Consider the following 13,264-nt stretch of genomic DNA (forward strand, 5'->3'; position numbering starts at 1 on the left):
GGATACAAAAATCCAGCATTGTATCTGTTTTGTGCACGCACAAATATACAATCACAAAAAGTTGTTGCCAGAGCACAGACACAAACTCCATTGCGTTTTAAGGCAAATTCTGTCATTCCTAACATCCCCCCTTTCCTGTAGAAATGAATAAACTACACATAATCTGGTTCCCAGATTAAACTTTTGGCTGGGTTTATAGAGTATATTAAGCTAAAATCAAACAAACCACGATATGTGAGCTTAGCATCTTGCCAATTTTCCTTCAACTGGCAATCAGGGAATATTGCACCCAGGTCAAAGTAGTTGGTGGTGTCTATGGGTTTTTTTACTTCTTATTTTATAACGGAATTCAAGCTTGCTACCATGTTCCACTAAAGCCCTTTGAACAGATGATTTAATTTTCAAGGTAAATTAAAAACTAAGGAAAACATGCCCCTATATTTCCTGTGGTTTCACTTTAAATACTAGAAGAAAATATGAATTATCCATTCATGAATAAAGATCACTTGCCTTGGCTTTTCCTTGGAAGTTAAAGGTCAGCACATATTCACCAGGCCGTGTTTCACTCTGCCGAATGACAAATAAGCCATGGCTTTTGACTCCACCAAAGAGTACTAGCTGGGCTGCTTTAACACGTGATAGTGTCCCATGGAACCAAGGAAACTCCAAGAGATTGATTTCTGCTTCCAGCTCATTTTCATCTCCTGCAACAGCGAGGAAACAGGAACAATAAAATACAAAACCTGAATGCCTGACATTCAACACAGCTTTACATTCATTGCAGTGCTGTCTGGAGGGATGTTTGAGTAGAGGATGCAGGAGAAATTATTGTAGATTTTCCCACTTACCAAGACCAATATATGTTTATACCTGAATGCTCTTTCAGCAAAGAGATATGGCTAATGTTATCTTTTCAGTGAATCAAATATGTCTGTATGTACGTTACAGTGCATACTTTTCTACTTTGCAGATCAAATTATTTAGAGATACACATAATAACTCTGGAGTATAAATCCACTATATATCTGGAATAGCTAATGAGAGAGCCAGTAGAAGCTTGGTTGTGGAATTCAGCAGGAGGAAAGGGGGAAATGGATCAAAAAGAACTGCTTCCTTAGGGTATGTGTGTTCCACTGTGTGGAATGAAAAGATTATCTCCTGCATAATTGGTAATGGCAAAGGTATGTCCAGAGAACTGTTGATATTCATGGTGGATGACAGTGTGAATGCTTCCTGCAAGTTACTCAACAAGCAGTGGCTGCTGCTGCTGCTGCTGAAAGAATACAAGGCAGCTCATTTTCAAATAATGAACAAATAGAAAGCTAACAGGAATTTGACCGGGGAGCTTAATAGGGATTTTCCTAACATATTTTTCTTCTAAGTGGTCAGTAGGTATTCAACTAACCTGAGACTGGAGCAAGAAGAAATAAAAGCCTTTTGTCAAGCGCAAGAAAATCAGGAACTCCAGGCCGTTTAAAATGAATATAAGGGTTTATTGCAAGCTCATGCTCTTTACAAGAATCTGAACTACTAACAGTCAAAGCAAATTGGTGATAGATAAGATATGAGTCAAAGAAATTCAAGGTGGGCTGGACTTAGATCTCTTGTGGACGCAAAGGTACTCGACACTGATGATGCGTTTGACCCCTCCCTTGGGCTCAGCCTGGTCATCTCCTACCTACAACTTTCTACCTGTAGACTTTAAAAAAACAGAAATTAAGAGAATGGACACACTTCACAATTATGGCCTTCATGCCTGAAATGTGTGCCTAAAAACGTGTTGTACATATGCAGCAAGTATAAACTTGCAGCTGTGCACAAATAAAAAGGGCAGGGATTGCAGCAGGTAATGGCAACACTTCAGCTCATAAGAAAGGATAAAAATTTATTACAATAAGAATTGAGAGAGGAAACATCCCTTTCTAAAGAAAAACTGAACAAAGCAGCAAAATGGGAGTAATAACTGGAAATACTTAGAAGATATTATGCACCATAAATAGCTTTGAGGTCTTTGCAGAAAACAAACAGGTTTGAGGTCTTCAATGACAGAAAAAGTGATGCTATTGAATAGGGGTGTATCTGTGTAACTAGCTTGCAAGAAGACACTGAAAAAAGTCTTTGTACTTGGTAACTTACAACTACATGGAACAAATATGCTGACTGATTTTATAGCTCAAAGAAGGAAGTGTCTGTCAGAACCAGAGATTAACTATTATAGAATTATCTTTAAGTCTTAACAATTCCACTGATAGTTATCTTTTCCTGTAACTTGACTCTGAGTTTTCTGAACAAAAAAACTACTGGCAGGAGATGGTTATACCTCATGAGGACTGGGCAGATGGTGTTGGCCAAAGCACATTAAATTTGATTAAGAGGGATTTAAACTGATTCTTGTGGGGATTGAAGATAAAACTCCTGAAATAAGGACCTTGGATAATGATTTTGGCACTGTAAAAAGAAGTGAGAATATTCCCGATTAGCCCATTTAGTGAAAAATCTCAAGAAACATTGTATTGGCTTATAAATGTAATCACTTTCAGGGTCTATACACTGTTACCATATGGGAAATAAACAAGATGAGCCTAAACTCATAGCACAGGAAGTAAAAATGATTTAACGTACATCATTTGTTGCAATGGAATGTGTAGATGACCTTGGGGAATGAGGGGAAGAGATGCTGACTAGGAAACCATCAGACAAGAGATGCAGGAGCCCCCAGTGGCTTAACAATCAAAGAAAGAAATTTAGGAAGGGTTTGCCCTAGTGGATCAAGCAGTTAAAAGTAGCAGTGATTTGCAAGATTCTGATAACATAGCCTTACAATAAAGTAGAATTAGATCATCTAATCCTGTTTCCTTTCTGGTGTACCTGGGAGGGCTAACTTTTGTTGATGTAGCAATTGAAGAACAGAGTTATTTAAAAGCAAACAGTATTCTAATTCCCAGTGCTAAAAAAACTGCAAATAGATTAGAAAGATGAAACTACTAAAGTTGTATTGGAGCTCAGCTTTCTCCAGCCTACAGTTATGAGCAAGATCAAAAACTGAGATGGATAAACCTTTGCACATTATCTCTGAAAAATTATGGAGAATGAGTGAAATGCCAAATGAATAGAGGGCAATTTTTCTATAATTAAAAAAAGGGGAAAAAGGAATCCAGGAAACTACAGAGCCCTCAGAAACCTAGGAAAGCACTAGACCAAATACAGGTAGTCCTTGACTTACAACACTTCATTTAGTGACCACTCAAAGTTATAACATCTCTGAAAAAAAGTGACATGACCATTTTTCACACGACTGTTGCAGCATCCCCATCGTGATCAAAATTCAGATGCCTGGCAACTGACTCATGTTTATGACGACTGCAGTGTCCCAGGGTCATCTGATCACCATTTGCAACCTTTTGACAAGTAAAGTCAAGGGGGAAGCCAGATTCACTTAACAACCATGCTACTAATTGAATAACTGCAGTGATTCACTCAACAACTGTGACAAGAAATGTCATAAAATGGGGCAAAATTGGCTTAACAAATGTCTCACTTAGCAACAGAAATTTTGGGTTCAATTGTGGTCGTATGTTGAGGATTATCTGTAATAAAGGATTAAATTCTGAGCACCTATAGAAACAAAGAGGTGCTTACAGAAGACAACCTGGACTTGTGAAAAACAAGTCTTACTCAGTTATCTGTATCTTATAATTGCTTAATGTACTTGCTTAATATCCCCTACAGGAATGCTATGGACAAAACCTTGATTTCAGGAAGGCACCCGACAATGATATTCAGTTCAATATGGAATGGATGGTATGTCTATAAGATGTTTTTACAACCAGTTCAAAAACTACAAAGCATCATCAAACTGCCACAATAGAGTGCCACAAAATTTACTTCTGCAGTTTGTACTCTTCAACATTTTTATTAACGACTAGAATGAAAAGATGGAAAGAATGCTTATCAAATGTGAAAATGACATAAAATTGGGTAAGATAAATAATATAACAGAAGACAAAAATAATATTTAAATAAACTTTCTAGCAATATGAGAAGTTCAACTGTGCCTGAAGAGATGATGAAATTTTCTTTGCACATTATCATCATACGGACGTTACACAGTTGTCAGGCTTCATGTTGGGCTGTAAATCTCAGTTTTCCAGGTATTTAACTATATAAGCTACATAAGGATCTGCACTCCGTGATTTACATACTTGACTTTTTTCCTCCTAACTTCTGGGCTGTTCTCTTGATAGCTTGATAGGCATGCAATGTTGCAATGTTTCTCTCTAGCCTGAGAATCACAGTAGTCTAAATTACCAACTTTACTCATTACAAAAGCCAATTTGTCAAAATGTTTTTATTTCATTTTATATTTCTTTACTGTATAAAGCTGAAGTTGGACTTGAAGGTTTAAGTAAGCCTGTCCAACTCTTATGAATATGCCATTCCAGACTACCGTATCTGCCGGCGTACAAGGCGACCCGGTGTATAAGACGACCTCCGTTTTTGGCGCCGAGTTTAGCACTTGCGGAAGTCGTCTTATACGCCGGCATATATGGTATTTGCCTATTTAGCTCATTATTACAACCTAGTGTCACTTAGCAACCACTTCAGGATTTCAAGCTGCTCCTAATCTATTTGTCATAAATAATTGGAACAACATTGAAATTGCTAAGAATTTGAAAAAATAATGAGCATTAATAACAAACATAACTTTAGCTGAATTGTTAATTGTTGACATGCATGATTCAATACTGTATAACATACACATTGTTATCAATATATCTACAAAGAAGCAGAAACATATTTTTGGGATGGGAGAACGAACAGCTGATCTTTTCTAAACTGTGAAAAACATAAGCTCCAGATCATCTGAGGAACAGAACTACTATACCTGCTGTGTGACTCCTGTTGGCTGGAGACTCCAGTGTCTGCAGGAAATTCTCTAATGGCACATGCGCTCTATATTCCCCTGCAGAGATCCTACCATAGGGTGCTGTTACAATTGTGGTAGCATTTGATATGCTATCTGAGGCAGCTGAGCCAGCACACCTATCCTGGCACCGGGTGACATCTGGAAGATAATTTTATTTTCTTTTTAAAAAAATGTGTGCTACTTTTCCCAACCACATTTTCCTATGACAATGAACTTATAGACTCAAGGCTGCCAATTGCTTCAAATCATCATTTCCTTCACTACATTTTTTTTTCAAGGTATTCTTTCAGATCCTTATGATACCTGCTGAACCAGGGATCATAAGACAAAAGAAAAGTTCATGAATGCTCCAGGCTCTTGTGTTCTGCTGCAGTAAAAAATCAACGCCTCCAATTGGAGACTGGCAAAGTTCAGGTATGTGTAGGTACCTGAAAATTAAACTTTAAACAAAAGCAGTGTTTAAACAAAATAACAGAGGCCTGAACCAATTTTTAAGACAACCTTTTTTTAAAAAAATAAAAATAAAATCTTATTACCATCAGCCAGGAACTCACAGCTACAAGATGACACTCTGCTTGGCAGGCAAGCTCCTTGAGTACAGGAAGAGAGTTCAATGTCATCACCACTGTCCCTGGAAAGAAGAGAAGAGTGGGCGTTTGGACAGTGGATGGTGCTGCACCAGTGAGTTTCTGCAGCTGTGTGCTGAACACTGGAAGGAAGGGTAAAGCAGAGGAGGGGGTGCAAAGTTATCATTCACCAACTGAAGAGGATTCCCATAAAACATGTATTTTGTAATCTTACTAAAGGGCCAGAACCTTTTGAATGCTGCTATACCTCTTCAGAGCTGCATATGGGAAAACTCTCCACTCTCTATTTAGTCATTCACTAACTCACTTTCACCCCATAAATCAGGACTGTGAGAGGGAAGGCTAATCCTTCCCAAATCTGGAGGAATATTATCTTGGTTCATATATATCAGACATGTCAAACACAAGGCCTGGGGTCCCGGGAAGTGGTTTCATGTGGCCCGCAAAACCATCCTGGAAACTGAGGGAACGGCCCCCGCTGCCTTGGCCCTGGCCCAGGCCAGCCGGGAGCCAATGTACAATTTTGTGATGGCCATCTATGCTGAAATGCATTCAGTCTTAGCTCCACAAGGCCATCTGGAGCCAGCGAGGAACCAGCCCCTGCCGCGTCGGCTCCGCCCCCTGGGTGCATGCTGGGGAGGTGTCACCCTTTGTGAGGAATGAAGAAATGCACCATCGCCTGGAAGTGGCCAGCAAATGGCCCTCGCCTACTTTACATATCCAGCTTGATGGGCTCTGCCCTGGTCCCACCCCTTTCTGCCAGAGACCCTCAGAGCTGTCCCACTCCTGCCCAGGCCCCCACAGGCACCCTTGATGCGAATGATGTAGAGCTGGCCATGCCCACCCAGTAGGCCACACCCTTTCCATCCACGCCTACCCAGTAGGCCACACCCATCCTGGCCACACACACCCCGAGGGCAATTGCAATGCTAATGCGGCCCTCAATGAAATTGAGTTTGACACCCCCGATATATATGGTGATGGTATAATGGCAGGAGGAGTTATAGCTTAGCTCATCTGTTGGGAGACCTGAGCACATAAAAAAGGGGGCAGCAGAGCAGTTAAAAAGATGCTTACCACTTTTTTCCTTCCCTTGCTGACTCTTACAAAAAGTTAAAATGGAGATCTGACAATATCAAAGCACTCTTCTCCCCTTTCGGAGAGTTGGGAGAAATAGGTCACACGTAGTCATAAGCACAGAGGTTTTATCCTATACTTTGACCCTAACAGTTGGCAATCCAGGACACTGAACTTCTAATCCTTACTATGATGGCTAATAACACTCCTACCAAATTGGAATAAGTTTGTCATTCTCACAGAATATTGAACCACATGGCTCCAGGAAAAAATAGCTTTTAGGTCAAGGATGGGCCCCCGAAATTTAGTGAATTTTAACTTTTACTGCAGTCTCCTCTGACCATAACTACTGAAAACCAATGCCACAATTCCCCACTAAGACAGCAAACTAAGGAATAGTATAGCATGCAGGTACATTTTAAAAGATAGTGTAACATTGTGACAAAGAAAACTCGCAATGGGTGCAGACAGAAGGAAAAATATACTAGCAGTGTGTTTCCTTTTCCAGTATAGAACACCCTAAATCAACTAGTATTTGGAGATCAGCTTCTTCAGAAGCTTGATAAGAGCAGAAAGGGCTACTTGCTGGCTCTCCATAGGAAAACACCGTGTGTTTGCCTTTCAGCCAATCAATGCAGGTTTATGTCATTGCATCAGATAATCACTATTGATTGAAACTACAGCAAACTGCCTACAGCTTTGTGAAGGTTTTTTTCTAGAAGAGATTATTGTCCATTCTAACCATGACTTCAACTTGATCCTTTTATTTTTGTTAAATGCTGTGAAGTGAATGGGAGCACTTCTGTACTCGGCTACCAGATCTAAACTGCAAATTTGGACAATGGCTGAGAAGAGTTTCCTGTAGTTCTCTGCTGCCTTCTAGTGGTGGTGCAAATTTTTTCAACAGACAAGAGTAGCCCTAGTATACCTAACTAGTCCGAAACTGTAGAATTCACAAAAGGAAAGGGGCTCACCAAAAGCCAATCACCCCAACTTTACACAATTGAAGGAAGCAATAAGTACTATTCAACTTGCAAATTACAATTTTTGCTGCAGTAATCCTTATATTTTTGGATTCCAATTTTTTAAAAAATAAATGGGTCTATTTAATTTTTTAAAAGTTAAATGGGTAACTGGCCAAATGACTAAGCCAATTGTCATTGTTTATATTTAGAGGAAGTTTCTGAACCTCATAAAGTTTGACAAAACAAAAATTCTAGCTAGCCATAGCCTAAGGCTTTGTTTCAAAGCTATCCACCTGCCCGGAGAAAAAGACTAAAATAATATGGCAATGGTAAAAAGCATAATGGGAGCTAATAAGAGTCCTGAGAAGATAACTCAATAAGTTTGCCTTCTCAGAAATGAGTATTTTGTAATTGCTACACCCACCAGTGTTCTTTCTGCAAATAAGTAGGTCCTCTCTGAAAGCCATTTTTGATCATACCCATTGCATTCTCAATATTTTAAAATGTGCCTAAATGGCCAAAAAAGGTTTCTACTCTTGTTCTGCACTTTTACCTTTCCAAAAAGAGCTTTACAAAAGAGAATAAATACTTAAATATTCCCAGCATAACGCAAAATAACACCCATTTAAAATAGTTAGCAAAGGGATTGTTTCCTAAATATTCAACCATCACCAAAAATAAGGCTTTTTCAATCTGGAAGAAAAGTTTACAAAGAAGGAGTTAGAAAAGTGTATTGAATTCAATAAATCCATCATAGAGTGACAGCAATGCACAAACAAGACTCAGTCTTTTTTTGATGAATTGGCACTCACTTGCCAGATCTTCCAACGTAATAAACTAAGAGCAATGGCTCTGACATAGTTCTTAAAATCCAGATAAATGTAAGTAATACAGAAGATAACTTGATAAGAAAATCCAAGGAAGTCCTTGGAAAGCAGGCTACTGCTGATCGCTGAAATATTCTCTTTTCCACACAGAGCTATTCTAGCAACACTTGTTAAGTTTGCTCAGTATCAGATCACCATGACGTCTTACCCAGGATCTATGCAGTCTTGTATATCCGCCACCCAGGAATGTTTCTGCAACGAATCTATCGTTTCAAGGATATATTCAGCGCCATTTTCTACCTAGATGGAAAATGTAAATATTTATGAACATGCTGACCTTATAGAAAGCAAATGTTTTGGATACTTTTAATGCAAAATGCACCATTTACCCACAATACAACAGCCCAGCTGCAGAAAGATTTGGAGCAGGTCACTGAATTCACACCTATTCCTAAACTAGAAATAAGAAAACCACATTATGTCTAATTATGAAGTGTGAACCTTTCATAGAAAAATTTGACCTTAAGGAGGTGCAAACAGGAAATTCTGCTACAGAAAGAGTATTTGACAGCTGCTTGGGTGAGGGGATTTTCTCCTGGGTTGTGCAGACATCTTGATGGAAAATAAGAGAGCTATTTGTATGTATTAAAGACAGCAACAGAGTTGGAGTAGCTAAGCAAGCAGCAGAAAGGTAGCATAAAACTAGAATCCTATCTCCAACTTTTGATCCGGTAGCAAAAGTGATTTTTAATATAGTACCTCCTTTCCCTCTAGTCTGGTATAAAATCTATTACCAGCTCAATGCCGATAAGAGAACAGGTATAAAATGTGTGCTGAATGGTTCCTAACAATCATTGGATAACAGTAAAGAAGTATTCCAGTATTTCAGGGTTGTCACAAAGAAGAGGGGGTCAAACTATTTTCCAAAGCACCAGAGGGCAGGACAAGAAACAATGGTTGGAAACTTATCAAAGAGAGAAGCAACTTGGAATTAAGGAGAAACTTCCTAACAGTGGGGACAATTAACCGGTGGAACAACTTGCCTTTGGAAGTTGTGAATGCTCCATCAATGGAGGTTTTTAAGAAGAGACTGGAATGGTCTGAAGTGGTATAGGTTCTCCTGCTTAAGCAGGGAGCTGGACTAGAAGACTTCCTATCCTATCCTATCCTATCCTATCCTATCCTATCCTATCCTATCCTATCCTATCCTATGCAGAAAATAGGTAGAAAATTGTCTACCTATTTCCAAAACTTTGTTCTTCACTTCAGAAGCTCTCAGTCTCTTTTCAAGAGTACAACAATTGTTTGGCTGGTTGGCCCAATCTTAGCTCAAATACAAAGTCACCTTATAGAAGAGATGGGTGGCATAAAAATGTAATAAACAAACTAATATAATAAAATAACAACCACATTTCTATTCAGATTTTATTCAAAGTAACATATAACTATCCATGTTCATTGCAAAATGACATTGTGAGGGGGCTGAGTTATGAGGTAGGTTACTTATCCTAGATTGTTCAATGAGCTTTATTGGATTTCAATCTGGGCTGTCTTTAACAACCACTGTATTTGCCACCTTTTATGCATAGAACAGTATTTCTCAACCTCAGCAACTCAGATGAAGTCTACACATCTTAAAATGGCTGAGATTGAGAAACAACTGAGCCATAAGAGATGATAAAATAGCATGTACCATTTTGGATTGCAAATGGAAGAGCACGTGAAATCTCCCTGACGCTAGAACTTCTTTGCAAACAGAAAGACAATTAGCAGGCAAAGAAATATGTAGTACTAACTTTCTTTTTACAAGGTGCTTTTCTACAGACACTTAAGAGAGGATTTACAACTGTACCTGGAAATTTCAGCATAAATAATATATGGCTAATAGATACAGGCTGCAAAAATACAATCACCAGATAGCAAGAATGTTTATAATTTTAGGTACCTCTTTGCTTTCTTGCAATGGTCATTCAGATTTTTGCAGCGAGATATGGTGGTCAAAGCTAAGAGAAACTAGGAGCTATCTATTAACATGTCCATTCAGCATTCTTCTCTTACAGACTAAATTTATCCATTCTTTTCTATTTTATAAACTTGCTGTATACATGGACAAAACAAAAGATATGAAAAATATTCAGTAGCAATGATGTCCTCGAGTTAATTAATGCATCAGCTCCAGAAGAACTGTTTGCTTGGATCAGTGTCAATGTTAATTAACATTGAGGGCTGAATTAACTGATACTGTTGTCCTTTACAACTCTGCAGAATTAAAAACAAATAAATTGCCAGCACAGGAACTGGATGTGCAATGAAATCAATGCCTCTTTTCCTACAGTTTGGCTTCCACTCGACTATTTCATGATAATAATACAAATAATTATTTAAACTATGTTATGTTTTACTTTGAATTTTAGCAGACTTAAATTAATTGATAAAAGGACACAGGAGGAAAGACTGACTTTTCAGACACCTAAGACTAGATAGGCTGGTAGGAATTAGGATTGATAGATGTGAAAGATGAAATAAAAATATAATAATTTCATTTTCTGCTAGATTAGCCTTTTCTAACCTAATGCACTCTAAATATGTTGCACAACAGTTCCCAAAATTCCTGGCCAGCAAGAAATACAGATTGGGAATTATGGAAAATAAAATTCCAACATATTTGGAGGGCACCAGCTTGGGGAAGGCTCTACCTTTTATTCTATGAATTCCAGACAATTCAGACAGAGAGCATAACATGTTTTTTTCAGAAGCTCCCAAAACAGAAAACGAAATTAAATCCAGTGCCCAGAGATTTCTAAAGACAAAGCAAACACCAAGGATCTTGCTCCTCACAAAAGCCCCTTTTATTCTCCCTGAATTGGGAACTGGAGCTCAGATGGAAGTTTGTTGATTTGTCAGAAAACTGCTCAGGCAGCAGCTAGGCCAGTTGCTATGGCAACAGCCAAGGCCACAGGGCATCCTTTCAGTCCTGTTAGTTCGGGGCTTATAAGGCAATATTGCAATTTTAATGAAAAGGGGAAAGGAAAGCTCATTAAAATGCATAAACTAGAAGGGCGAGAGCTGGGCAAATGCTTGAAAACAGCTCTGCATTTCCTGTTTTTAAAATTAAGTAGTATTGTGATCTAGGCGTAGAGGCTCACAGCCTGAATACATCTCTCTCTCTTACACATACATACATACACAGAGGGGGGGGGAGAGGGAGGGAGGGAGGAGGGAAGGAGAGAGAGAGAGGGAGAGAGAGAGAGAGAGACTTTATTAATAAAAGCCAAGAGTCTTCTGGCAAGTTATGATTAACAAATTTATCACAGCCTATATGCTTTTTTGGAGATACAGTCCACTTCATTCTAAATATTGTGGATTGGGACACATGGGAAATTTTCCTTTTGTTTTCATAGGCAGCCAATAGCACTTTCCCTTTCCAAAGCCATAGCCATGGAAATTGTTGCAAAGATAAGATGCTCTGAGTTCCTTTGAGTAGAAGTAACAGAAAAAAAACCAAAATAAAATAAATAAAATTAAAAAATAAAATAAAATAAATAAAATAAGTATCTAGAAAAAAGGAAAAATCATCAGATTACATTACATTTGGGAGCCATCTATAGTTTTTCCATATAGGAGTTTATGAACTTTGTGATGTATTCGGTAATTCCGTGCAAGTGCAAAAAAGTAAAGACAATACAAGTGACATAGACAATCCAGAAACCTCTGAGTTCTTTCTAATCCTGTGGTTAAGAAGCATAGGCATTTTTTTCTTTAGAGAGGGGGCTGAAGAGAAGTTCTTATAAGAAGGACATTCCTAGATTTTATTCTGAAAGTGGACTACAGTGCCTATACATCTGTCTTCTGATACACACAGAGCACCCACTCTGAAGAAAACTACTTTTTTTTCTCCTTCCATGGGAAAGAAACCTCTTCACAAAAGGAAGATTGGGGATATTCAAATGTACTTAAATATTCAACCTGAAATGCCACTTGCCAAGATCAATCCAGGGATCTGGGTTTAGGTTCTGCTGAATTATGGCTGATATGAAACAGTTGGGCAGAACTTCCAGAAACTAATGAGATGGGGCGTGTCTTACCTGAACGCTGTTTCTCAGCACGGAGATGGATAATCCACTAATGGGTTAACTTAATCCTCCTGCCCAATCAGATCAAGTCACCCAAATTTGCCATGCCTGTCCTGGGCCTGATTGCCCCAGTTTTTGACGAGGACGTAACTACTGACTGACAGCATGACGTGTTGGCTCACAGAACAGACCCTAGGCCTAAGGACCTAATTGAGTGGGTGTGGATTATCCATCTCTGTGCTGAGAAACGGCGTTCAGGTAAGACAACGCCCCTTCTCCAGCACTGGAGATGGATAATCCACTAATGGGACATACCAAAGCCCACTGTCCTTACGGGAGGGAAGTGGGCAAGTTTGGAACCGTGTCGCGAGGAACCACTTGTTGGAGGACTCTCCTGCCAAAGGATGCCTCGGCGGAAGCATACCTGTCCAGTTTGTAGTGCCATATGAACGGTGATGGGGAAGACCATATGGCTGCCTTACATACTTCCTCAATGGAAGTCTGCATGGCCCAGGCCGCCGAGGTGGCCGCACTGCGTGTAGAGTGGGCCGTGACACGAGGTGGAATCAGCAAGGAATTGGACTGGTATGCCCCCGCAATGCAAGCTCTTATCCAACAACCAATAGTGGATGCTGAGACCTTCTGACCCTTGGAAAAAGATGAGGAGACAAAAAGAGCCTTGGAGCTACGGAAGGAGGCTGTCCGTTTAATGTGGTAACGGAGAGCCCGTCGGACGTCCAGAGAATGCCATCGCCGTTCCAGCTCATGAGACGAATTGGGGCAGAAGGACTATGTCCTGGGTCCTATG

At 39.4% G+C, this 13,264-nt stretch overlaps 1 protein-coding gene across 3 annotated transcripts in view; it reads right to left on the bottom strand.

The window, feature by feature from the left end:
• The window catches only part of SH2B2 (SH2B adaptor protein 2), an 81,755-nt gene that overhangs the window by 11,377 nt on the left and 57,114 nt on the right, over positions 1 to 13,264 (bottom strand). For 2 of the 3 annotated variants that reach the window (XM_039333986.1, XM_039333987.1), the window contains 4 exons: positions 8,592 to 8,683; positions 5,464 to 5,636; positions 4,886 to 5,065; positions 511 to 704 (listed from right to left, as the gene is read on the bottom strand). In XM_039333986.1, the coding sequence (XP_039189920.1) occupies positions 511 to 704; positions 4,886 to 5,065; positions 5,464 to 5,636; positions 8,592 to 8,683 (639 nt within the window). The remainder of the gene's footprint in view (positions 1 to 510; positions 705 to 4,885; positions 5,066 to 5,463; positions 5,637 to 8,591; positions 8,684 to 13,264) is intronic. The other variant, XM_039333988.1, reaches the window with a different exon arrangement.

This window comes from Crotalus tigris, unplaced genomic scaffold (genome assembly GCF_016545835.1).
Source record: "Crotalus tigris isolate CLP2741 ecotype Arizona unplaced genomic scaffold, ASM1654583v1 scf7180000024514.4999324561:1519799, whole genome shotgun sequence".
Lineage (NCBI taxonomy): Eukaryota > Metazoa > Chordata > Lepidosauria > Squamata > Viperidae > Crotalus > Crotalus tigris.